Source organism: Lepidochelys kempii, chromosome 7 (genome assembly GCF_965140265.1).
Source record: "Lepidochelys kempii isolate rLepKem1 chromosome 7, rLepKem1.hap2, whole genome shotgun sequence".
Lineage (NCBI taxonomy): Eukaryota > Metazoa > Chordata > Testudines > Cheloniidae > Lepidochelys > Lepidochelys kempii.
The window spans coordinates 13,584,761-13,611,124 of record NC_133262.1 but is presented as its reverse complement, the minus strand read 5'-3'; the positions used below and the strand labels follow the sequence as shown (position 1 = coordinate 13,611,124).

The 26,364-nt window shown below is 39.1% G+C and overlaps 1 protein-coding gene across 1 annotated transcript in view; it reads right to left on the bottom strand.

The window, feature by feature from the left end:
* Positions 1–436: 436 nt before the first annotated feature.
* Positions 437–26,364, bottom strand: part of CNTN6 (contactin 6) — a 228,021-nt gene continuing 202,093 nt past the window's right edge. Inside the window, exons 17-23 of the mRNA XM_073351147.1 lie at positions 22,625–22,695; positions 16,258–16,492; positions 15,460–15,575; positions 13,818–14,004; positions 4,083–4,195; positions 2,161–2,329; positions 437–1,434 (exon numbers count right to left, since the gene is read on the bottom strand). Coding sequence (XP_073207248.1) covers positions 1,334–1,434; positions 2,161–2,329; positions 4,083–4,195; positions 13,818–14,004; positions 15,460–15,575; positions 16,258–16,492; positions 22,625–22,695 — 992 coding nt within the window. The 3' untranslated portion in view covers positions 437–1,333. The remainder of the gene's footprint in view (positions 1,435–2,160; positions 2,330–4,082; positions 4,196–13,817; positions 14,005–15,459; positions 15,576–16,257; positions 16,493–22,624; positions 22,696–26,364) is intronic.

Sequence of the window (26,364 nt, the reverse complement as noted above, 5' to 3'; positions counted from 1 at the left end):
ATGGCAAGAGTTCAGGGACGCTGGAACAGTTTTTCAAGTGGGGGTGCTGAGCTGCACCCCTCTTACCCCTGTCCATGCACCTCACCATCCCCCACAGCTGGGGCTGGGAGCAGGGCCGTGGCTCCGGGACAGGGAGATGCGGACGGGGTAAAGCAGCGGAGGCTGGGGCCACAGCTAGGGGTGGGTGCGGAGCCCCGGGCATGAGGCCAGGACCCTGCATGTGGGGTGTCAAGGTTCCTTCCCCACTCTGAACTATGTGGGGATCTGCATGAAAACCCCCCTAAGCTTATTTTTACCCAAAGCAGCAAGATGAAAATATAGCCTTAAATATTTAAGTAACTCTATGGTTGGATTATTCAGTTATTTATTTATTAGAAAAACAGAACTGAAGCAGATGATTTAGAAAATGAAACACAATTACATTGAATATCCAAACAGTTATAAGAAAAATAGTACATCAAATATTTCACAGACCAACCGTGAAGATGTTCCTTTTATAATAATATGAATGTAAATATTTCGCCCACCTCTGAAATGCTTGAATTATTGACCAGAATCGTTTCTTTGCATGAAAAAGTTTTTTTTAATGTATTTGAGAATATAGTGGTTTAGTGTATGCTGTATCATAAGAAATATTGTCTCTTTAAGGGCCTGATCCACAGCCTTTGGGATTGAAGTCAATGGGATTGTTTTAATTGAGTTCAATAGGTTTTGGATTGGACTCTAATTCCTTTTGTAGAAGCAGATGACTATTTCCATTTTTTTTGAGAGAAAATAATTTGGTAAAGGTCAAAAGGGTACATTATATGTTGATTCACGTCTCGCAACATTCTAACCGGTGGTAACCTGATACAAAGAGGTGCAAAATGTAAACAAATACTTTTTCATTAAATTGTAAAGTTTGATTATTATTCTTTTTTATAGCTTAAAATGAGGAAGACAGGATAAATATCCACTTCACAAACACCTGCAAACCTATTCCCTCTTTGTTATCAATTCACCATTTATGAGTTGGCCCGGGTCTTTCATGTGGGTCATATAATTAAATTGTATTTGTACCATACCTCATTGTTTGCAAAATGTAATAGGTGTCACTTGTTACAATCACACAGCTATATTTTGGCACCACTCCATTTAATTTATTTATATATATTTATCCTCAGTTTTTAATATATTTTATTAATGCAATATTGATATTTACATTCTTGATAATGTACAGTGTATATTCACCCCCCCCAATAGTATAGTCATCCGGAATGTTGGCTGTGGCATCAGGATAAAATCTATAGACAATTTACTTTCAAAAGTCCATGACTGTCCCTGGCTTTAATCATCAAAGAGCTGAGAAAGTAAGAATGCAATTCAGAATCATAATCCCATTTGTTACCACATGGACTACCAACTGGAATGATTTTGTTCCTCTGGAGTTTAAACCTATAAAAATACAAAAATAAAATCACCTCAGGCAAGTAAATTCATATGCAAGAGTACTTTGTGTCAGATCTATTTTTCACAGAATTCAGAATCATTCAAATTCTTCAACCAAAATGCATATACAAATGTTATGAATTATAATAATTCATAATCAGGTCATGCAAGGTGCTGAGTGTCCTCAGTGCCCACAGATGCTAGCACTTCATAAGATCAGGACCATGGTGCTTAGTTACTGTTAATGGATTCACATAATACTTTTTACAGCAGCCTTGCCCAGGAATTACGGAAGGAAAATGACATAACTTCATCTCAACAAGAGAAAAGGAGGAACCTTTTCATGATAGCTGGCACCTTCTTTGAAGGTATTTTAGGAGGAGATGCACCCCCAAGTCTATTACCAACAAATCAGTGCTACATAATGGCACTATTATTAGGCACACCCTTGTGTTGAATAGAGTCACTTATTCCACATGGAGTTTTGGTCCCACTCTCCCGGCCACTGCAGAGGGAAAGAGACCCTGAAAAGTTAGACCACGCACAGACTATATAAATTGCTTTCCCCTATTTGCATTAAACATAAAACTATACCAGAGATTGCTCTAGGTTTACGCAGCATTAAGCCATGCTATTGCTCATCGATGGTGGTGAAGGTCTAGTTAGCCTTCCCTTTGGAAGTGCACTAGCTTCATTTTAGACAACAATATTCAGAAAAAAAAAAAAACTTACTTGACATTTTTGGAATCCTAATTTCCTCACTACTGCTGCCATCCCCACCGTCACTGACCGTTCTTATTTCTATGAGATAATCTTCTTCAAATGGTACCAGAAGCTCAGCTGAGGTGTTGTTTGTCTCCAATATATGAGTTTTGCTTTGTCTATTTTGCCTGTATGAAATCTAAATATAAAGGGATTAGAAAAAAACAGAAATAATTGGATTTTTGTAGTTGCTTTTTTTTAAGGGTCTCTGAGAGAGCATTATTTCTCATATCTCACACACATGTAATTCTGCATGTTCAGAAACCTGCAGATTTACTGAGCAGAAACACAGACCACTTCAGAAAGCTACAATCATTTTCTGCGTAGGCTCAGCATATGGGGCCCAATGACTGTAGTGCTTCCATGACAATGCCAGTCCTTGTCCTATGTGCAACACAGTATTCATAAATTAAAGTGTAAGGTCATGAAAGATTGTTAAAATGTATTATTCATGTCTCTATCTCACCCAGTGTGGAATTGCTGAGGATGCACTTAAGGCCAGATTTTAATGTTTCTCATCCACAATTGAGGCCTGATTTGAAAACAGCTCAGCTCTCATTAAGATATCCAAACGAGGGATTCATTTTCAAAAGTGCATATCGCCCAACATCGCCCCTTGTGACACTTATGGCCCCATTTCAAAACAGCAAAGAACCCATCATGCTGAGCTCCCTTGAAAATCTGCCCATTTGTTTCTGATCCGAAGTCCATCAGAATCAATACAAATACTCCCATTGACTGCAATGTAATGCTTATCTGCAGATCTGAAAAAAGTAAAGTAACCTGTTGGTGTATGTATTAAAAAAGCTCAAGAGGTGACAGTAATTTGGATAGTGTCAACTAGAACTCCTTCTCTCCTAACACATAACTCACTGCATTCATGTGGTCTTTTTGTTATACCGTTGTGCCAATTTATAGATTGGTTGGACTATTTCACTGGTGCATGAGGGCTAGCCAGAGATAAATTTAGATGCAAATTCTGCGTGCAAGAATAAGCTCTTCTTCAGGAAGTCTTTCTTCTTTGCCAGCACAGCAATGACAGTATATAACTCCTTCCCCTTGGCAGCTTTTTGACACTTTTATGCTAAAAAGATATAAACTGCAGAGTGAAGTGGATGGAGAAATGGTGTTAATGGGCATTTTAAAAATGGGTTTATTGCAGTGAGTACTTAAAGAGCTCTTAGAATGTTGAAATATAATAGAAAAGTATTGCCTGGAAGCAAATGGTTAAAGCACAAAGGAGTGAATGTAACAGACTCAACAGTCTAGTCTGTCCCAAAAGTGTGCAGCTCGTCACATTCCAGAAATGTTGCACAGTTTTTGGTTTTTTGAACAGGGTTTTTTTTTTTCCGGGAAATATCTGTGCATAGCTTTGGGGGGAGTAAAACAATGATGATACAAAGGTCCTGCATACCCTTACTCATGCAAGTCTTCACCCATGTGAGTAAGAGTTTTGCAGGACTGGGCCTAAAGGCCAGTGTCTAAATTCTTCACAATGGGAATGAAGAATTTTTCCTTTCTTGAACTGAATTGTGGCCACATCCCTCCTTGGTCAAAAGCACCGTGAACTGGCTTTATACTAAATTTACCTTTTTAAAACAATAGATTTATTTAAATGATTTTCATGTAGAGCTCCTTGACACTTTTGTTATCTAGAGGTCTATCCTCTGATCTGTGTGGAGATGCATTTAGGCATTGACAAATTATAAGAGCTGATAGCAGCCCAATTTTAATTTTTCTATTTAACTGTCTGAAGAACACTGAAGAAGTCAATATTTTCCACTTAGTGATTAGTTTCAAGGAACGTATGATTGCCATGAAGCATTTGCTCTAGTTGTGGTGCCTCTATTATAACCAATAAGTATGAATAATTAGACAAAGAAATTACTTACTTTGTAGCCTAACACTTCTGATTCATTTTCCATTGTTTTTACATGTTCCCAATTCAAGCATATTTTTGAATTTGTCAGTTTCCATGCAATGTTTGCTGGTGGTTGACTTGGTGCTTTAAAAAAGATAATCACAAGATACAACTGGATATTAATTTGCATAGTATAATTGAATGAGCTGCTGACATGAAAGTAACTAATGCACGGCTGATCCAAACCAAGAGGAGTAAAAATATTTTTAGGTCAGTCATCACTAACATGTTGGTTAGAATTGTAAAGTTCTACTCATAACACAAATTATCTACTGAGAAAAGTGAAATTTTAGAATATAGGAAGAATCTGTTACTTTTGGCCTATACTAAGTACACTGAATAGATTTCGTTAAGTTTTAAGTACTATTATGAGTATTTAGATGTAATGTATTACAAAATGTTTTTCTATGTGGATATCAGAAAAAAACAAAATATGAGGTCACAAAGCTTGAAACAAGCTCAATGTACAAGTCTGTTTTTGATAGATCAGACTGCCAGGGTTTTAGGAACCCTTGTGTACAGTAGACAGAGTAGACTTTTGAAGGCACAAATAACATGCATTAGGTGCTAGATCCACAATGTTTCAGATCCTCAAAGGTATTTAGGTGACTAATTCCTGTTACAATCAATTGGAGTTACACACCTAAATGCCTTTAAAAGTTTAGTGCCTAAATTGAACCTTTCTGCACCACTGAGATCCAATGCTGAATTTAGGCACCACTGAGATCCTCAAAACCCTGCTCATCTGCCACCTAACCCAGTAGGCACCTGGAGTCCTCAAGGAACCTAAGCTTCTACTTGTGGGCATGTGCAAAAAATGCCTAAATCCTGAGTGCCACCAAGTTGCTTGGTGCCCTAGCCATGCCAGGATTCCTAAATGAAGTGTTCCCCTGCCTGCCTTGCTTGTGGGACCCAATCTGGTACGTATGCTCACAATCCTCTGTCTCTTTTTTCATGAGAAAGGACTGACTAGGCTTAGGAGACTAATTCCAGGAGAGGGTTAATGGGTCAAACTGGGGTAGGTGCATCCCTTTTGCCTGGAGTTAGGCACCTAAATATCTTGGAGTGGAGACTGGGATGGGACTTGAACCCCTCCCCACTCCTTGGCATGTCCTAGTGGCTAGTTTAGGGAGCTCCTCATTCAGCTTGCTGGACTAAGTCCCCTTTATGGATCTAGACCAAGTGACTAAGTGCTGTTTGTGACATTGAAAATCTACCCTAAAATGACTGGGATTAAATCCTGCAAAATTCAGAGTTCTCCACAGATGTGTGAAGTTGAAACTGCATCTCTGAAGTAAATCTGAGATTTAGAATGGTGGATTGTATCCTGTTGTATGGTGTATCCTTCTTGGTTAGGGAACACTTCTGGGAAGAAAGCATTTAGAAATTAAGGGAATAAGAAGCGATTGCCTGCACTAGCATGTGGCCCATCTGTGACTGCTAATAGAAAATATCTCCAACAGCCAGAGATGGAACACCAGATGGGGTGGGCTTTGAGTTACTACAGTGAATTCTTTCCTAGGTGTCTGTCTGGTTGATCTCACTGACATGCCCAGGATCTAACTGATTTAATATTTGAGATTGGGAAGGAATTTCCCCGCAGAGATTCTGGGGATTTTTTGCCTTCCCCTGATGCATGGGGCACAAGTCACTTTCTGGTTCGAACTGGAGTAAATGGTGGATTCTCTGTAACTTGATGTCTTCAAATCACGATGAGAGTATTTCAGTAACTCAACCAGAGGTTATAAATCTATTACAGGTTCTGTGGCCTGCAATGTGCAGGAGATCAGATCAGATGATCACACTGGTCCCTTCGGGCCTTAAAGTCTATTAATGTAGACTTGGATTGGAAGGAAGATAATGGATTCATTTGGACCAGTAGGACTCCTATTGTTTTCATTACTCAGACCTAAAATTAACATGTTAATTTTCTGGGATCCATTTTCTCCCCTTTTAAATCTATGCACTGCTGTTCCCACATCTGACCTTGACACTTAAAGTATGTAAATTTATAAGGAACCTTTAATTTGGTAACAGTCTGTAATCTCTTTTGTTTCCTTCAGAGATGGAACAAACTAATTGTTACATTATGCAAGAAAAGTAGTGGTTTTTGTTTCATAATTGTGGAGAAGTTTAATCCTTTTTATCATTAGGAAAGGAAGATGTTGGTGAACAACCGAGGTGTAACCAAACAGATGTGTGTATATTTCAGCTGCTCCCTCACTGAGAAATATTGCGAAAGCTGAGTGAATACTGATTTCTTTTTTTAAAAAACATTCATGAACTTGCATAAAAAGAGAATTCACTTAAATGGTGTTCACAACCTCTTATTTGCTTTCCACAAACACTTTTTCAAGCAACTACTTGTTCACAAGGATGTTCAGTGAAGGGAAAAGGTCACGAATCCTCAACCAATTGTGTATTCTCACAGGTATTTTCATGGTAGTGTTGCAAGTCCTTGTGCATGGATGATCGTCGCCCCTTTCCAAAGAGCCACCACAAAGGTCTTTGTTGTGCCAAAATGCATCTGTTTGCATCACAGGAGAGTTATCCAAACCTCCTCCTATATCTAAAAGTTGCAGTTATCCGATCAGAGAGCATAGGTAATATTTTGTTAGTGAGGTGACCAGTCATACAGCATGAATAGCAAATTACAAATACCATAGTCATAACTCAAAGCAACAGATGCAATGAAGCGTTCACAAAGTCTAAAATGCACACAGTGAAATATCCTCACAACTAGTGTTCATCAAATAGATTGTAATAATAAGCATGGCCTCATTTCAGCAAAGCATTTAATTATGTGCTTAACCTTAAAGCAATGGGATTGCTCGCATGCTTAATGCTAAGCATGTGCTTGGCTCTGTTGGGGTTTATGTCTCTAAAAACTGAAATCTGTCCCATATAATGTGCAAAGAAAAAGAGGGGATAAATTGATCTGTGCCAAGGACAATAAGATGGACTTCCCTGAAGATACACAAACTTTGCCTAATTAGATTCTGGCTGCCTTTGTGCAGCAAAACTGAGGGGGAGGGGAAGGAGATTGCAGAGGGAAGTCTGTGCCATACTACTATATGTATGTAAAAGCCACCCAGAATCGAGAACTAGTGTTTGTTCCCTTCGGCACAAGGATGTAGGCTGGCCAGCCACCATGAATTTCCTAAACACCAAAGGAGTAACCAAGACCTCCAAAACATGTAGCCAAGAGCAAAAATTCATGGCAGTCACATTTGCCAACCTAATAAACAATCATATGGCTCTATGTGTAATGGTGTCCTTGCTGTGATAAATATATAGCACGCTGTGATCTTAGTTGTATTTAATAATTTTTGGCTTACATAGCAGAATAAAAAAATGCAGAGTGCACATTAATTTTCTTGCTTTATCAAACAATCAATTAGCTCCAAAATGGAGTCTCAGCTGTGCTATCCATTCCCACTCAGTAACTTCACAGCCTCCTTGCAGGCTGCTTTCTCAGTATCTGCCCAAGTCCTTCCTTCCACACTCACTGCTGCTACCATGTCCTGGTGGGGAGGCACCACTGGACACTGTTAGCACAGTGTGTATGCAGACAGCATTGTGGGTTAGGGTGGTCACCAAGTGAAGAGCAAAGGGAGGAGGAGCACTTTCAATTTGCCTGCTCCACAGTTGGATTCCTAATAAAAATGGGCTAAGAGGGGAAAACTTTGAGAGTGAAATTCAGTTTCTCCTCAACCATCCCAGTGGGGTCCCCCCACTATCCCCAAAGTGGAATGAGCCAAGAGGCTCCCCTCCCTACTGCACTACCCATCAACAAGGCTCCAGTGGAGCAATATGACCAGGGATGCCCTGTGGTCTCAGCTGCCCCTTAAAATGGGATCCCATCAGTGAAGAGGGTTACAACAGGACTGGTATATGGCCTGTGGTACTACCATCCTCTCCAGAGAATCCCTGAGGAGCTTGAGGAGGGGAGGATGTATGATTCACCAGCCTCACTCCATCCTACCTACGCCTCTATTTTTCCCTCCATATTTGTAAGGCAGATTTCACAAATAAATAAATAAACAAGCAAATAAAAACATAAAAGCTTGGGGCCAGATCCTTTGCCCTCCACCTGGCTGCTGCAAACCTTGTATAGCTAATGTGGTATTCTGGGATTCCTCCATGTAGCCAGCAGTACTCTGTCCACTCCTAGCCCCACCACTGAAGGGGATACATCTGGGAGGCCTGAAGGTGTAGCTGGAGTTCACTGTGCTAATGGAACAGTCAGTGGGGCAGTCACTACCTGCGTAAATTAGAGCAGTCCTCCAAATTACTTTGGAGGTCAGAGTGGCCCCCAGCCAGTCCTAGATTGGTGGACAAGAAAGGTAGCTTACAGCTATCTTTCCCATCCCTCACACCTCCTTGGAGCTGTGTAGAAAGCCATGTGACTGGACTGGGAGATCTGGCCTACAGAGAGAAAATAATGTGAATACAATATTATTCTTAAAATAAATTAAGCAAACAAACAAAAGCCTAACAGTCTTTGCAATATTTGGAATTAGACTTTCTTGAGCTAGAAGCTTCATCCTATTGAATATTCTAATAGGCAGATCTCATTTTGATATATCAGTCTAGTGCCATGATAATCAAAAGAAAACACAGATGCTTTACTAAACCACAAGTATTTTGGTACATAGAGAGAAGTGGGTATTTGGTGGTGGAGGTGGGAACTTATCAATGAAGCTGCTTGTGAACATAGTTACAAGTGCTTAACCTTTTTGCTGTCAGTCATAATAAATACTAAAGATAGGCCTAAAACACACAGACCTAAATCCCCTTGAACTGTGGGGAATTTCAGTTCTAGATCAGAACTTCATAGTTCAGGCCCATACCTACTCTACATTCTTATACATTGTCCTCTAGTAATAAATATTAGAGTATCTAGAGAGCTAGTATCTAGTTTCATTTATTATTACTGTTACTTGATTCTTATCACATATAAAGCACCTGTCTTCTGAGGAATTTAGCTTTTTTCAAATATTAGTAAACGAGACCTCATAATGTTGGAGTATAATTGCACCCATTAATAGATAGATAAATTAAGGTTCTAAGAAATTAAGAGACAGATTCTGCCATTTTCAGTCATGGTGAGTAACACCTCACTGTGTGCGTAGGTGACCAATTGCACCACTTGAATGACAGATTGTAAATTTCAAATACTCTGTAACACGGTGGCTCACCTCTTTAAGTGCTAGCCAACCCTAGTTACTATGCAGGCATACCCAAGCAGGGCTCAACCGTATCTGCTATTAAGGGCAGCAGAAAGCTGCAGAGATGATATTCCCTAGGAAAATAGAGTGGGGATGGAGGGAGACGACTGATTGTGGAGAGCAAATACACTACAGCAGGGAACACTGAAATACCAGAGCTGAGCTGAGAGAGTTATGGAGGACTTCTAAGAGAGAGATAAAAAGGTTGCTGGGAGCAAGTAGGTTCCAGCACAGAAATCTGGGACTCTGGGATTGAGATCATGAGCAGGAGGCCTCCAAGTGACTTGATGAGAAGATGTAAACAGATCAACTTGAGGAGGGATTTGAATATTTATTAATTTAATAAACCAGAAACTGAGGAGAAGTGTGAAAGGACAAAAGGATTTGTGAGTTATAGAAGAAGCCCCTAAAAGGCAGAAATTGAGGTAGGGGCTATTTGCAGGACTGCCTTGAGGCCACAAGAAGGCACTCAGACACACAATGACATATTCAAACTGCTATATGTAGTAAGCAGCTCACAAGAAATCCATAGGCTAAAAAGTTTCACCCAAAATAATCATTTTGAAGGGTAAGTTTATCTGCATAAAGCAGTCACTTCAGACAGGAAAAAGGACTAAATTCACTAGATAAACTGTTGGTTACAAATTTTGTGTTCAGCTCTAATTCTGATGTACTCTTTTGAGGAATAGGCAAAATTCAGTTTTGCTGATAGTGAAGGTTACAAAAAGAAAACATACATTTTCTCTCTTCTACAAGACAATCAAAATTATACCTTTTAATTTTTCTAGCAGCAAAAGTTGTAGATCCGTTCCAGGAAGCAGTATGTAAGTTGTGGGCTGAAGGTGGGGAGATGGGACCCAAGGTTATGATGACCAAATTTATTGTGGGTAAAATAAACTATATGAACTGTAACTGAAATGTAGAGTGAGAAGGAAGAAAAGGAGTACTAGTGGCACCTTAGAGATGACCCAATTTATTTGAGCATAAGCTTTTGTGAGCTACAGCTCACTTCATCGGATGTATTCCGAAGTGATAAGGGTAGATCTTGAATTATTTGGCCTTCCCTTACGCCCTAAGTATGATTCTGTCAATGGGTGTCCAATTCCCATTGAAATTCAATTCCCATTGAATTTCAATGGGAATTGGACACCTAACTCACTAAATCCCTTTTGAGCATTGCAGTGTTTTTCTAATTCATAAAAAGATACATTGTAGCATTTTGATGTGTACTACTTAAAGGGAATTTCATGATTATATTTAAATGCATTGTTAGTCCGCATAAAGTCCTCTACCTGTGCATACATGACCACCTCTCCATATGCAAACAAGAAGTATAAAATCTAAAAAGGAGATGCAGTTAAACAAAAATAAGCATGGCAACACTCAATAAAATTGTCTCTTAAAATGACATTAATAGGGGATTCACTCTTTCTAAAGCCTAATATTCAGGAGAAAGGGAAGATTATTCAGGAGCAACAAGCAAATGCAAAAGATTTTGAGAACATTGAGGGCTTTTCACACACACTCTAATTCTGGACTGAGAACTCCACTCTAACTCTATTTTTTCTAATAATACTTGAAATATATAAAGAGAAAAGGAAAACTGTCCTCATAAGCTGGATGTACTGGGCACTACTGAGCTTTCATAATGTATCATAACACTACATATTAAAAAGTCATTTGGTTCCTCTTAGTTGCCAATATGTTTTGCTTCCAGGATATGCCATATTTCCAGGTTCTATGCCAGGTTTCTGCCTAAGTTATTTTTCACTTCCAACTCAGAAACCACTGAAAATTAGGAATTTATTATGAAAATGATGCCAAAATGTATAGCAGAGTTTCCAGACAGCACTATAATAATATATTTGGCTTTATAGAGCCCCTTGTATGTGTATTTTTTCATCTCTAGAAATGATATGTAATAAAGGCAGAAAAAAAGCAGAATTAGGACTGGGGTTAAGATAAATATGTGAGAAGTATCTCATAAATATAAAGGGAAGGGTAACCTCCTTTCTGTATACAGTGCTATAAAACACCTCCTGGCCAGAGGCAACCTCCTGTTACCTGTAAAGGGTTAAGAAGCTCAGCTAACCTGGCTGGCACCTGACCCAAAGGACCAATAAGGGGACAAGATACTTTCAAATCTTGGGTGGGGGGGAGGCTTTTGTTTTGTGCTCTTTGTTTATGTGTTGTTCTCTCTTGGGACTGAGAGAGGCCACACAGAAATCCATCTTCTCCAACCCATCCTAATCCAAGTCTCCAATATTTCAACCAGTATAGGTAAGCCAGGCAAGGCGTATTAGTTTATCTTTTGTTTTATGTGAATTTTCCCGGTGTTAAGAGGGAGGTTTATTCCTGTTTTCTGTAACTTTGAGGTTTTGCCCAGAGGGAGATCCTCTGTGTTTTGAATCTGAATATCCTGTAAAGTATTTTCCATCCTGATTTTACAGAGATGACTTTTACCTTTCTTTCTTTTTTAATAAAATCCTTCTTTTAAGAATCTGACTGATTTTTCCATTGTTCCAAGATCCAGGGTTTGGGTCTTTGATGATTTTGTAACCAACTGGTTAGGATACTATTCTCAAGCCTCCCCAGGAAAGGGGGTGTGTAGGATTTGGGGGGATATTTTGGGGGAAGACATCTCCATGTGGTGTCTTTCCCTATTCTTTGTTTAAAATGCTTGGTGGCAGCATACTGTTCAAGGGCAAGGCAAAGTTTGTACCTTGGGGAAGTTTTTAACGTAAGCTGGTAAGAATAAGCTTAGGGGCTCTTTCATGCAGGTCCCCACATCTGTACCCTAGAGTTCAGAGTGGGGAAGGAACTTTGACAGGTATTCTGAATGTATTTAATAGCAAGGAAAAACTGAATACCACTTAGTAACTTATATGTCTAACATTCCCACCACTGTATCTAATTAAGGATCAGTACAATTTCTAGCTGTAAATGCTATCAATCTTCAAGGGGCAAAAGAAGTTTAAGTAGCTGATTTAAGCCTTTGACAACAATGTGCTTATTTAGATCTCATCTAGACATGACATGTCTGGTTAATATTCAGATTTTGTTTTGAATCTGCCATATGGTATGCACATGCATGCTCAATATTGCTCAAATTTTTTCTGCAAACTCTTGCTATTTTTATCCATTTTATCCAGTGCCCACTGACCTTAATGACTTCCACAAGAATTGGATCAGTCTTAAATCTTATTCTTATCATGATTCCACAAATACATCTCTTCTTTGTAGATCTGTGGCATAATGCTTTTTCTAATGAATGTTTACTGTTAACTAATAGGTCTCTCACACCACTTTAAAGACTCTATCCTTCAAGATGCTTGGTAGCTCCTGGACTGCGCTTGATACTTCCAGCATCTTGCAGAATCAAGCCTTAAAACACAATCAGTTATTAGCTTAATTGGACAGCAGTCTAAAAAGGGAGTGGCATGTTTTGTCATAATTCTGTTACTATGGGAAATTTAAATGACTAAATAATCTGCCTTTATATGAATCCAATACATATATTTGTTTCACTCTGCAGAACAGTGGAAGACAGCAATGTAACCAGTAACATTTACAAAAGAACCCACCCCAAACTCATATTCCTGGTTCCAGATATTGTTGTTGGCCATTTGGAACAGTTTTTCTTTATTGACTCGCTATCTCTTTTGAAATCACATATGAAAACATGCAGAAATGCAGCACATAATTGCTATTCAAAAGTAAATATTTATCAATGGCTGCCACATGGCAGCATCTGAAATGCCATAGTAATTTTATGTTCTAAAAATGGGGAATTACTGGGGGGAATCACCTAAAGGTAGAATAGAACAGATAAAATAATCTGCAGGGGTGAAATCATGGTCCTATTGAAATCAATGGGAGTTTTGCCATTTAGATAAGTCTACATATTTAGATAAGTCTACATTGCTCGCAACTGGCCCATTTCAGCTGACTTGGGCTTGATCTAAGGGACTGTTTAATTCTGGTGTAGACATTCGGGCTCAGCCCTCTAGAGCCTTGAAAGGTGGGAGGGTCCCAGAGCTCAAGCTGCAGCTGGAGCCCAAATGTCTACACCGCAATTAAACAGACACTTAGCTCGAGCCCCTTACCCCTAGTCAGCTGGCACAGGCCAGACACAGGTGTCTAGTTGTAGCCTAGTCATATCTGTTGTGGCCAGGATTTCACCCCAGGAGTTCCCTTTGCCTATTTACTGAATTGGCATCTCAGATATCACAGGGTAGGAAACTGTTGGTAAATGTTGACTTTTTAATGTTGACTACTCTGCCTATTAACAGCAGAGGGAGAGATAAATTAGTTTATTTTATTTTGTAAATGTACTGTTTAATTCTGTGAAGCTATTATGGATCCATTTATTAACATCACCACATAAAACAAAGATGCATTGCGATATGTTGATTTAAGGTTAGGCATTTGTTCTGCTTTTGTATAACTTATTGCGTATGAAATTAAATACATACGTGACTTCTTAGTAGTGATGTTGACTGGAGTGCTGGATGGTCCTGTCCCAGCTGTGTTGTAAGCTCTTAATGTTGCAAAATATATTGTGTTGGCCTTTAGTCCTGTGATGTTTTTTGCTGTTACATTTCCACTGACTCTAACTTTACCAGCTGCAGTTTCCTTGGAATCATCTGTCCAGTATAAAACCTGAATATTAAGAGCAAAGAACAGGCAGTTCATTGTTTTCCCACCAATTACAGTCTTGATTGGAAATGAGACAAGCCAGCAACTAAGGTTTCAAGAAAGACAGCATGTTTTGTAATTGAAACTGTCAGGAAATAAAATTAACCATGAATATTTATAGTGAAGAAATAAAATTTCAGACTCTGAATACAAATTAGAAAAGCAAATGAGAAATCCTTAGCTTTATAGATGTCCAAAAGGGAAACCTTGATAAGGTAAGATATTTTAAAGGCTTGTCTGATTTTACTATTTGAGCATATTTGAAAAAGACTTAAAAAGACACAGTGAGACACTTATATCAGCCATCAAGGAGGTTTTTACTTATGAATTTTGATACAATAGCAATTATTTACTTAGACCCTTCTCTTGCTCTAATGGATGTTTGATTTAGTAAGGCTTGCATACTCTACACCCCTGCCCCTTTGTTTGATACGTATGTTCATAATGATAGGACAATAGAATTTTAAATATTTCTGTTGTCTGCATTTGATGTATTCTAGGCTTATTTTATGTAGACAAGTGGTTTTTTTCATAGTGCATGTGAAATGGGTTGGATTTACAGCACCGGAAGCACAAATAATATTTCAGCGTTATTCATAGACCATATAGAGCACAAATAATGGTAATGTAAAAAACTTCCCCCCAACCTTCACCAGTGTGCCTTCCTGAAGGCACCACCTCTTGGGATCAATTCTTTCCCAATTTACATCCCAGGAAAACCCATTGATACCAATGGGGTTGCATGTGGTGTACATCCAGGTGGAGTTTGGATCAAGTCTTCACGACCATTCAGTACTAGAGACTGCCAATCAGTGTGTGAAATGGGGAGAAATGTGCTGTTATTGTAAGCGGTTATTTTTTATGACCTGGACAGCTATTCACTAGGAGCTGGACTGAGAATACCAATGTATTTCATATAAGCTACAGAACAGTCTTTTGATGGTAACTACTTTCAGTTACTCTCAATTTCAAATGGATTTGTACTGGTGACCCAATGTTAAAATACTTGCTCTAGCTCATCTCTATGCCTCAAAGCCACCCGATGTTGCTCAGATATTATAGTGATGATTATGTTATAACAACATGAATGGATGGCTAGATAGTTATGGTTTTTAGAATAAAATGCAAGTCTTCTTATAGTACTCAATGCAAAAGTGTAGACCTAAGTGCTGTTCGTGAAAATTTAATTTACTTTAGTTCAGAAGGCAAAGACAGAACTGCGGTATAGGACTGTAAATACTTGTGTTTATTTCAGGTGAAATGTTGCTAATGAGAGTTGGGTGAAAGTCTCTTATCCATTAACTCGCTGTAATGGAAGGCAAGCTAGAATATGCATGGCTTTCGGAAGAGATATGATTGCAGTGAAGTCTGAAATTAACATCTTTCAACAAAATATATAATTAATTTTGTGTGCATCACCTCATAGCCAAGTACCCTTCCTGTATGCCTGTTCCATGCAATAGCATTCCAAGATACTTCAACTTCAGAAGCTGAAAAGCTCTGCACAGAAACCCCCATTGGTGCAATCTGTGGCTCTGGGATCATAAGAAAGAAAATGCATGTCTGTAATAAATGCAATTTACAGAACATATCATTTGATTAAAAGTTAGAACATCAAACGTGCAAGAACTTAAAAGGAGTAAAAGGTATTATGGTTAAGGCACTAGTCTGTGACTCAGGAAATTTGGTTTCAATTCCTGGTTTTGCACAGACAGCATATGTGACCTTGGCTAAGTCAGTAAGGGCATGATTTTCAAAAATGCTTAGCACCTATACCTAGAGCCAGATTTTCAGAATAGCTCAGCTCTAATTTAAGCGACAAAATAAGTGGCCACATTTATAAAAGAGCTTGACATTTTGGATGCCAAACTTTTTAGAAGAATCTGGCAATAAGCAGCCTCGTCTAGCCTTCTTCTGAATCCACTCAGTGGGGGCTGCTAGATACGGAGTGGTTTTGAAAATCTGCCCCGGAGCTCTCTTCACCTCCAGCCCCTATCTATAAAATACAGGTAATGTTTTTTTCCTCTTCTACCACATTTTGCCTGTCTTGTGCATTTAGATTGTAATCTCTTTGGGGCATGGAGTGTTTCTTAGAATATCTGAGCAGTGCCTAGCACAGTGTGGCCTTGATCATGGCTGGGGGTCTACAAATGCTAATAGAACACAAATAAATGTAATGATAATAATAATAAATAAATAATAATGAATACTGTTTACCATCTTCTCCTGAGTAGACAATGAATATAGAGCTCAGAGTCCCTTCTCCTTCATTATTGTAGACACCCACTTTAACTTCAAAAGGAGAGAGAGGTATAATACTTTCATTTCGGTAGACATACTTTGATGCTTCTACTGAAGCCACTACTGCCTTCGTCCAGCTTGTTGAACCAAGAGGCCGAAACATAATGATGTAGCCAAAACCTTCCCCGTTTTGTAGTTCTTCAGAAACTGACTGTAGATGGAGAGGAAATCAATCAATAAGCATTTGAAAGTATATATGGTTTTAATTGAATCTTCATTCTATCAGTATATTTCAGTTGTATTGATCTGGTTGACTGTGCCTTAGAGAAGATAATAGTGTTTTCTCCATCAGTCAATTTAATATTGAAATAAAAATCAAAACAATATATCCACTGAGGCAATCAATTTAGAAACAAAAGATTTGATCAGTCCCATTAAAGGCATGCTCTTGCAAGTGTGAAGATTTTTAAAATTAAAAGCATTTCACTCAACTCAGGATGTGTCTGAATCTTTTCCCCCCACAGGGACTGAAATGCTAATTTTGGATGATTTATAAGGAGAAAAGAATTTGTAAAAGAGCAAATGTATATACATAAGTGTATGTTAATTGCATACTTATAAGCACACCACTTTTATTTCAATTTTTAGCATGAGTGCCATCCCAAGTGCATAAAAATGTCCTTATTTAAGTTTGTCTTGCATAGAGATGTTACTGAAATCTCCTCTCAAGGTATCTATTAATGACTCATACCAAGCGGGCAATTTCATCAGCGCTATTGCCAGTTTGCCCTTTTTCTTATGAGAAAAAAAATACTGCCAAATTGGCATTTCAAGGAGAGAGAACATTTGTGTAATATTTTGAACAAGAAAGTGAAAGGATCAGTGCTGCATGATACAAGATATACTGGATGTATTCCTTAGCAATATATCACGTCGTGCAAATATTCACATCAAACAAAGATGCACTGAAAAAGCAGCCATGCAACAGTGATAGAAAATCTGGAGGTATACACAAAGGCAGGAAGAACACCTGAAGCTTCAGTGAGCTTAGCTTACAGTTCAAAGATCTACTGTGTGTTGGAATCACCATGACCATCAATATTGGAAAAAGGAGGAAAAAAAGCAAGAAGAGCATAACAAGTTTCCTAAGAATCATATTTTAGCTTATTTTCCTTAATCCTCCTGAGCCCAATGGCAAGCAAGACATGAAATAGTAAAGCTTAGCATCTATATTGAGCTTACCATCCTTGAAGTGCTTTACAAACATTAATCCTCAAAACCCTCCATAGTATAGTTTCCCCTTCTATTTCTTACTCAGGACTGAGAGAGTTAACTATGATAGATTATGGTGTGTGTGGGGAGGATATGTCAGAGTTTAAGCTATTTGCTAGAGCATTTAATTTGTTTTGAGGCTTTTGTGACCTCAGATTTAATCAGGGTGGTTAGTCAGTTCATCACAGGAAGCAGAAGAGTTGTGTTCTGTTTTGTTAGCCTGGTATAATAAGTGTCTCCCATGGCTGCTCCTCAGGACAGATTGTAGAGTCCAATATGTTAGATTTCAAAACAGGGATAATTTGATGTGGGTGTTTTGGGGTTGTTGCTGTTTTCTTTCTTCATGATGGATGAACAGAGGAGAGGAAGCCAAAAAGTGGAGAAAATAGTATATTGAAAAATAAGAAAACCATCATTGAAGTGACATGGGTACACAGGGTGCCTGATATACAAGACGAGAAATACCTTCGTAGCACTAACAAAAAGCCCATTGTGCAATCTAAACTCTGATTCCAAGATTCCTATTTGCTCAGTAAGAAACTGTAAAATATTTTACTGGAATCACCATTTGCTCTTAGATTCTTTCCATAGAGGGAAGAAAATAACAGCAGTGTCATCTCTCAAGGCCATGGAAATCAAGAGCTGCCACTTATTTCTTGACATTGTGTAATAGAAGAAGAGTTTATCTAAGGAGGCTGAGTGAAATGTCAGTTTAACATATGATCAAACACAGGTGAATTTTGATTAGTTGTGGCCACTAATTATGGAAATTGCACCATTTAATTGTCCTTAATCTTCTCTAGAATTACACCCTATCTATGAGTTCAGGACTCTCCACTCTTTACAAAGGGAAGCAAACTCTAGGGGCAGGATCAGATCATGCTCCCCCATCACCCTGAACCATGGAGGAAGTTCCATCACTTTAGAGAGGGAGCACTGTGAATTGAGGAGCCTGACCCAAAGTCCACTAAAATAAATGGGAGTCTTTCCCCTTAAAACGTGTTTCATTTTGTAGAATGTCATATATACTCACTCTCCCCAGCTCTCTCCTACACAGGAAAGGGTGTGGCCTACTTATAGATTCATAGATATTTAGGTCAGAAGGGACCATTATGATCATCTAGTCTGACCTCCTGCACAACACAGGCCATAGAATTTCACCCACGACTCCTACAAAAAAACCTCACACCTATATCTGTGCTATTGAAGTCCTCAAATCGTAGTTCAAAGACTTCAAGGAGCAGAGAATCCTCCAGCAAGTGACCCGTGCCCCATGCTACAGAGGAAGGCGAAAAACCTCCAGGGCCTCTTCCAATTTGCCCTGGGGGAAAATTCCTTCCCGACCCCAAATATGGCGATCAGCTAAACCCTGAGCATATGGGCAAGATTCATCAGCCAGATACTACAGAAAATTCTTTCCTGGGTAGCTCAAATCCCACCCCATCTAACATCCCATCACAGGCCATTAGGCCTATTTACCATGAATATTTAAAGATCAATTAATTACCAAACTCATGTTATCCCATCATACCATCTCCTCCATAAACCTATCGAGTTTAATCTTAAAGCCAGACAGATCTTTTGTCCCCACTGCTTCGCTTGGAAGGCTATTCCAAAACTTCACTCCTCTGATGGTTAAAAACCTTCGTCTAATTTCTAGTCTAAATTTCCTAGTGGCCAGTTTATATCCATTTGTTCTTGTGTCCACATTGGTACTAAGCTTAAACAATTCCTCTCCCTCTCCGGTATTTATCCCTCTGATATATTTATAGAGAGCAATCATATCTCCCCTAACCTTCTTTTAGTTAGGCTAAACAAGCCAAGCTCCTTGAGTCTCCTTTCATAAGACAAGTTTTCCATTCCTCGGCTCATCCTAGTAGCCCTTCTCTGTACCTGTTCCAGTTTGAATTCATCCTTCTTAAACATGGGAGACCAGAACTGCACGCAGTATTCCAGGTGAGGTCTCACCAGTGCCTTGTATAACGGTACTAAAACCTCCTTATCCCTATTGGAAATACCTCTCCTGATGCATCCCAAGATCGCATTAGCTTTTTTCACAGCCATATCACATTGGCAGCTCATAGTCATCCTATGATCAAACCAATACTCCAAGGTCCTTTTCCTCCTCCGTTACTTCTAATTGATGCGTCCCTAGCTTATAACTAAAATTCTTGTTATTAATCCCTAAACGCATGACCTTACACTTCTCACTATTAAATTTCATCCTATTCCTATTACTCCAGTTTACAAGGTCATACAGATCCTCCTGTAGGGTATCCCTGTCCTTCTCTAAATTGGCAATACCTCCCAGCTTTGTATCATCTGCAAACTTTATTAGCACACTCCCACTTTTTGTGCCAAGGTCAGTAATAAAAAGATTAAATAAGATTGGTCCCAAAACCGATCCTTGAGGAACTCCACTGGTAACCTCCCTCCAGCCTGACAGTTCACCTTTCAGTAGGACCCGTTGTAGTCTCCCCTTTAACCAATTCCTTATCCACCTTTCAATTTTCCTATTGATCCCCATCTTATCCAATTTAACTAATAATTCCTCATGTGGCATGGTATCAAATGCCTTACTAAAATCTAGGTAAATTAGATCCACTGCGTTTCCTTTGTCTAAAAAATCTGTTACTTTCTCAAAGAAGGAGATCAGGTTGGTTTGGCACGATCTACCTTTTGTAAAACCATGCTGTATTTTGTCCCATTTACCATTGACTTCAATGTTCTTAACTACCTTCTCCTTCAAAATTTTTTCCAAGACCTTGCATACTACAGATGTCAAACTAATAGGCCTATAATTACCCGGATCACTTTTTTTCCCTTTCTTAAAAATAGGAACTATGTTAGCAATTCTCCAATCATACGGTACAATCCCTGAGTTTACAGATTCATTAAAAATTCTTGCTAATGGGCTTGCAATTTCTTGTGCCAATACCTTTAATATTCTTGGATGAAGATTATCTGGGCCCCCTGATTTAGTCCCATTAAGCTGTTTGAGTTTTGCTTCTACCTCAAATATGGTAATGTCTACCTCCATATCCTCATTCCCATTTGTCATGCTACCATTATCCCTAAGATCCTCTTTAGTCTTATTAAAGACTGAGGCAAAGTATTTGTTTAGATATTGGGCCATGCCTAGATTATCCTTGACCTCCACTCCATCCTCAGTGTTTAGCGGTCCCACTTCTTCTTTCTTTGTTTTCTTCTTATTTATATGACTATAGAACCTTTTACTATTGGTTTTAACTCCCTTTGCAAGGTCCAGCTCTACTTGACTTTTAGCCTGTCTCACTTTATCCCTACATGTTCTGACCTCAATAAGGTAGCTTTCCTTGCTGATCCCTCCCTTCTTTTACTCCCTATATGCTTTCTGCTTTTTCTTAATCCCTCTCTGAGATGCTTGCTCATCCAGCTTGGTCTACAACTCCCGCCTATGAATTTTTTCCCCTTTCTTGGGATGCAGGCTTCCGATAGCTTCTGCAGCTTTGATTTAAAATAATCCCAGGCCTCCTCTACCTTTAGATCCATAAATTCTTCAGTCCAATCCACTTCCCTAACTAATTTCCTTAATTTTTAAAAGTCAGCCCTTTTGAAATCAAAAACCCTAGGTGCAGATTTATTTTTATTAATCCTTCTTGCCTGGTCTCCACCCTGCAATCTGGGTTGAATCCTCCTTTTCATATATCTAGATATAGGTTGACATTTTCTAAGACAACTAAAATATTTAACAGTGTAACTCCCATTAATTTCAGTGAGAGTTGTGTGTGTCTAAATCCTCTAATTAGCTCAGAAAATCCAAGCCACATTTCTTATCTTTAACAAAAAACCTGAAGGGAAGGAAGTGTTTTAGGTGTCTATCACTGATTCTAGGAGTGGTGACTGGAGTTTTAGTCCAGACCGTATCTTGTGGTTTGTATTTTTTAAGCAAGAGATTTCCTTTGGATGTGTGATTGGTCTTTAATCCTCTAATACTAAGTGTATGCATTGAAGACCTCATCTCTTTTAATATATGATAGTTTATGCCTTGTCAGCTTTATTAGAGCATAAGCTTTTGTGGGCCACAGCCCACTTCATTGGATGTTAATGGTATCTAGTTTGCATATTAATTCAAGCTCAGCAGTTTCTCATTGGAGTCTGTTTTTGAAGCTTTTCTGTTGCAAAATTATAAATGGACACAAATCTGACATCAGGAATCATAACATTCAAAAACCAGTAGGAGAACACTTCAATCTCTCTGGCCACTCAGTAAAAGATTTAAGGGTGGCAATTTTGCAACAGAAAAGCTTCAAAAACAGTCTCCAACGAGAAACTGCTGAGCTTGAATTAATATGCAAACTAGATACCATTAACTTGGGTTTGAATAGAAACTGGGAGTGGCTGGGTCATTACACATATTGAATCTGTTTCCCCATGTTAAGTATCCTCGCACCTTCTTGTCAACTGTCTAAATGGGCCATCTTGATTATCTCTGCAAACGTTTTTTTCTCCTGCTGATAATAGCTCATCTTAACTAATTAGCCTCTCACTGTTTGTATGGTAACTTCCAACTTATATATCTTACTACATGTTCCAGTCTATGCATCCAATGAAGTGAGCTGTAGCTCATGAAAGCTTATGCTCTAATAAATTTGTCAGTCTCTAAGCTGCCAAAAGTACTCCTGTTCTTTTTGCGGATACAGACTAACACGGCTTCTACTCTGAAACCTGCCTTGTCAGCTTAGTATTCAAGAATAAACAACATGCAAACAAAAATGTAAAAAATGTTTAATGCAGAAAATGGCCAAGCAGATTAGCGTGTTAAGCAATTTTCTGTATAATAGAGATAACAGGGTTATAGACGTGTTCTAAATATATTTAGAGTATGCCTCTCAAACTGTTTAGTTCTATAAATTATTAATGACAAAGAAAACCTGATCTGTATCTTTCTGAGTATTTCTTTGCCAGGCAGAGGGTGAAAAATCCTGGCTCAAATTAAATCAATGACAAAACTCCCATTGGCTTCAAGGGACCTAGGATTTCACCCACATTCTTTTAGAAAACTGTTTCGATCAATTGATTTAAAAGTTACCTCCCATGCGATGACAAGCTCAGAGCGACTCCCTCCACCTCCGCTCACATTTGTAGGTGCCACTAGAGGAACTAAAGAACAAAGGACATTTGTGACTTGCGATTCACAGCAGCTGTTGTCAGATGCATGATTGCAGTCTCGCATTTCAGCTGTTTTTATATACAGGGATTCCGCTTTTCAAAATGCAATACATGGACTCTGTGGTACAACAGTATACTTTAAATGAGTTTAAATTATATTTACACATTTTCAGTTTTCTAAGACTGGGGACACAGAATGTGCCTGATACATGGGTATCCTGGCTCAAAAAATTAAAGAACCTAGTAACATCAAGCATCTGACGCTAATATGCATCAAATGATTGGCAAATGTTCCATTCAGACTGTAGCTATGTCCATTCAGATTGTAGTTGTATGGCAAATGTTCCATTCAGACTATTGATTTTCTGGCTAGTTATATATTTGTGCAGTAAACATGTTGATAGAGAAATATATATTTTTAATTAAATATAGGTTTTCCTTTTTCTTAAGAAACTCAGCACTCAAAAAAAAAATGCCACCACATTTGTTCTTGTCGTTTGACAAGCAATGAGAAGAGGCCAATGGTGCATAAATATGGGAGCCTGATTCACCATGACACTATAGTTCCAGTGTCCAACTAATGTAATGCAGTGGTGATTCAAGCTGAGGAGCATACTTCATAGAAATCCCAAGTGAGGGATGGGGAAGGGAGGCAAGAAAGCCCAGGAAATTCCCTTCATCTTGCAATAAGTTCCCAGCAAAAGGAAACTGTTTTCAATTCTTTCTGTGAACCAGATTCTGCTACCTCACAATGTGCCAGATTCTGACAGCATTACTCAGATTAAATAGCAGCCCCCAAGTAGTACCATTGAGAAGGATTCTCACCTCCACTATGGCCCTTATACGTTACCACAGCAATGTAAAAAAAAAAAAATAAAAAAAAAAACCCAAAATTAGAATGCTGGAGCTAGCCAAAAGAGCATTCCCCTCATTAGTAGCTTTGCTCAAGGCAGTTTACTCTGCCTTACAAGGCCTCCACTGCAAGACTTGATGTAGAGTAAAGTCTGTGTCCCTTGTGTGATGTGGGCCAGAAGGATATGTCAGAGATGGAAAGGGTAGGGTTACATTTCATAGGTCCCTCAAATTATTGGGGCCTCAATGCACCTCAAGCAGGCCAGGTCTGAGAGTGAACAAAGGCTTAAAACCTTCTGAGCTGCAAGTTTTGTGCTGTGCCTCTCAGAGGCACACCATACAATCACACCCATTGACTTCAGTGGGACAATGTGTGGATTAAGTTGGTATTAAACCAGAGAACAGGTAGAGGAATCTGACCTTATGGGCCAAATTCAGTCACCTTTACCTTGAGAAGTCCCTTATTCTTGTCAATCTTCTATGGGACTAATGACATAAATAAGCTACTACTCAATATCAGAAAGATAGCAGACATATATGTTGACGTGCTTTGTATTGTTATTAACCAGATACATGACCACACACTAATTACTCCAGTACAGTTCTAAACCTTTGTGACGCTTCATCCCCTCTAGCAATTTTGTATATAAATCACAGTGTCTCTCCAAGAGAACATATTCTATAGCGCAAGTTTAGCCTCAAGCTCATATCTTCTGCACAACATTTCAGAGGACTGGGTGCAGACCAGTTGTTTTGCTTTGTTTTTCCATTTTTAGAAATTTGGAGAGAATATTGTTCAAAATGACTGTATTTGATGAAAGTAAAGTATTGATCTTTTGGTGGTTACATTTTATCACTCATATCCAACATCATTGTGTGCTTAATAGTTAAGGAATTTAAGATGGGAAGGAGGGGGATTAATCTAAAGAAGTAAATGAAGAAAAAGACTTTCAAGCCAGACTCAACTCGTGCTCCACTGTTCCATGAACCCGTTGATGCTCAATTAGCACATGTGTTAAATGAGTTCAGTCTTTACTACATTTGCATGGGGAAAAATTTATACTACTGCTCAACAGAGCCTCAACTGGGTCATAGTTGAGAAACAGATGAAAATTTACGGTTGAGTGCACCAACGGATGCTCAATTAATTCTCAGCTGCATTTTAATTAAATGAGCAGTGGCTCATTTGCATCCACAGATCTACTAATGCTCAATCAGGTTTTAGCTAGCAAAATAGCTATTACAACAGGGCATTTACAATTTACCCTTTCACTGCTAGTCTTCTGGTGCTACTGCTGTGTTCTCACTGTGAATTCATATTCTGTTAAGAAAAGAATGCTAGGCTGTGTCTAGTATATCTCTCTGCACAGCAGTTGTATTCAGGCTGTATATACAGCAGCTGGAATGTTTTACAGCAATGAAGTGTTTAAGGCACTAGTGCCTGACCCAAAGTCCAATAGAATTAAGGGGAGTCTTTGCACTGGCTTCCATGGGCAATGGGTCAGGCCCTAGTGAATGCATTGTGAGAAAGTTGTTCTTTTCTCTTATTTCAATTGCTCCCTAATTCTCTATTTTAAATGGTCTTGTTGTTGTTGGGTTTTTGTTTGTTTTTGCTATGCAAGTGCCATCTCTTCACATCTAGTCTTGTGCAGCCCCCTAGCAGAGCTACTGAAAGCTTTTCCTGATGGAAGGAAGCTTGAATTCCAACACACTAGTTCTCACTGACGCATCATGTAAACAGCAGCATTGCTAATTAAGGGAGGGAATCAGAAGTTCCTGACTGCAATAGGTGCTTGTGAAACCTCATCCTGAGAAGGTATTTTGGTATTTGTATCACTCTAGGTTGGTGAGGAATTAGAACCTCCCCTGGGCTATACTGAACTTTCATGCTCAGTCCTGTGTGAAGGATGGCACACAGCTGAACTGTCCCAAGAGCAGTTTTAGTAAGTCACAATTCCTCTCATACTCCCCACTTGCTCCAGGGGGAGAAGGTAGCAATTTATTATACCCCTTCTGGGGCTGCAGCATACTCCCCTTGCTCTTAAGAAAAGCCAGACTGTATCTTCACTCTATTCATCACCACCAGATGAATGAGAAGGGATGAGTCATCCCTTCCAGCTGTTTTGGGCCCCAGTCTTTAAAAAGCACATAGGCTCCCAGGGGATGGTAAAATGAAGGCAGCTGGGAGACTAAGGGAATTAGGCAGTTGGTGAGCACTTCTGACTTATTATTATTGATTAACTCGGGGGACAAAGGAGGAGCTCTTTTTGTACTGGGTACTTGCCATTGAGTTTGGTGAGATTCTGGGCTGGTTTCTGTGTTTTGAAATCTAGATGTGGTTGAGGTCTGTCTGGGCTAGATTGCCCTGCAGTTAGGTGAGTTAGCACCAGTTTTTTGGCAAGGCCTTTAGAAGTCAGAGCAGTTCAGTTTTTATTTGAATAGACCAGTAATTAGAGGCAGCTGAGTGAGAGGGGTTGAATCACTCATTCCTGCTATGTGTGGGACCCGCACTTTTAAAAGTATGTACCAGGGTATGTCTACACTATAATTAGACAACTGAGACTGGCCTGTGCCACCTGACTCAGGCTTGCAGAGCTTGGGCTAAGGCGCTATTTCACTGCAGTGTAGACATTTGGTCTTGGGGTGGAGCCTGAGCTCTGGGACCCTGAGAAGGGGGTAGGGTCCCAGAACTTGGGCTCCAGCCCAAGACCAAATGTCTACACCACATTTAAACAGTCCCTTTGCCCAAGCTCCACATCAGCTGGCCATTGTCCTTTAGTTGCAGTGTAGACATTCTTCAAGTAGTTG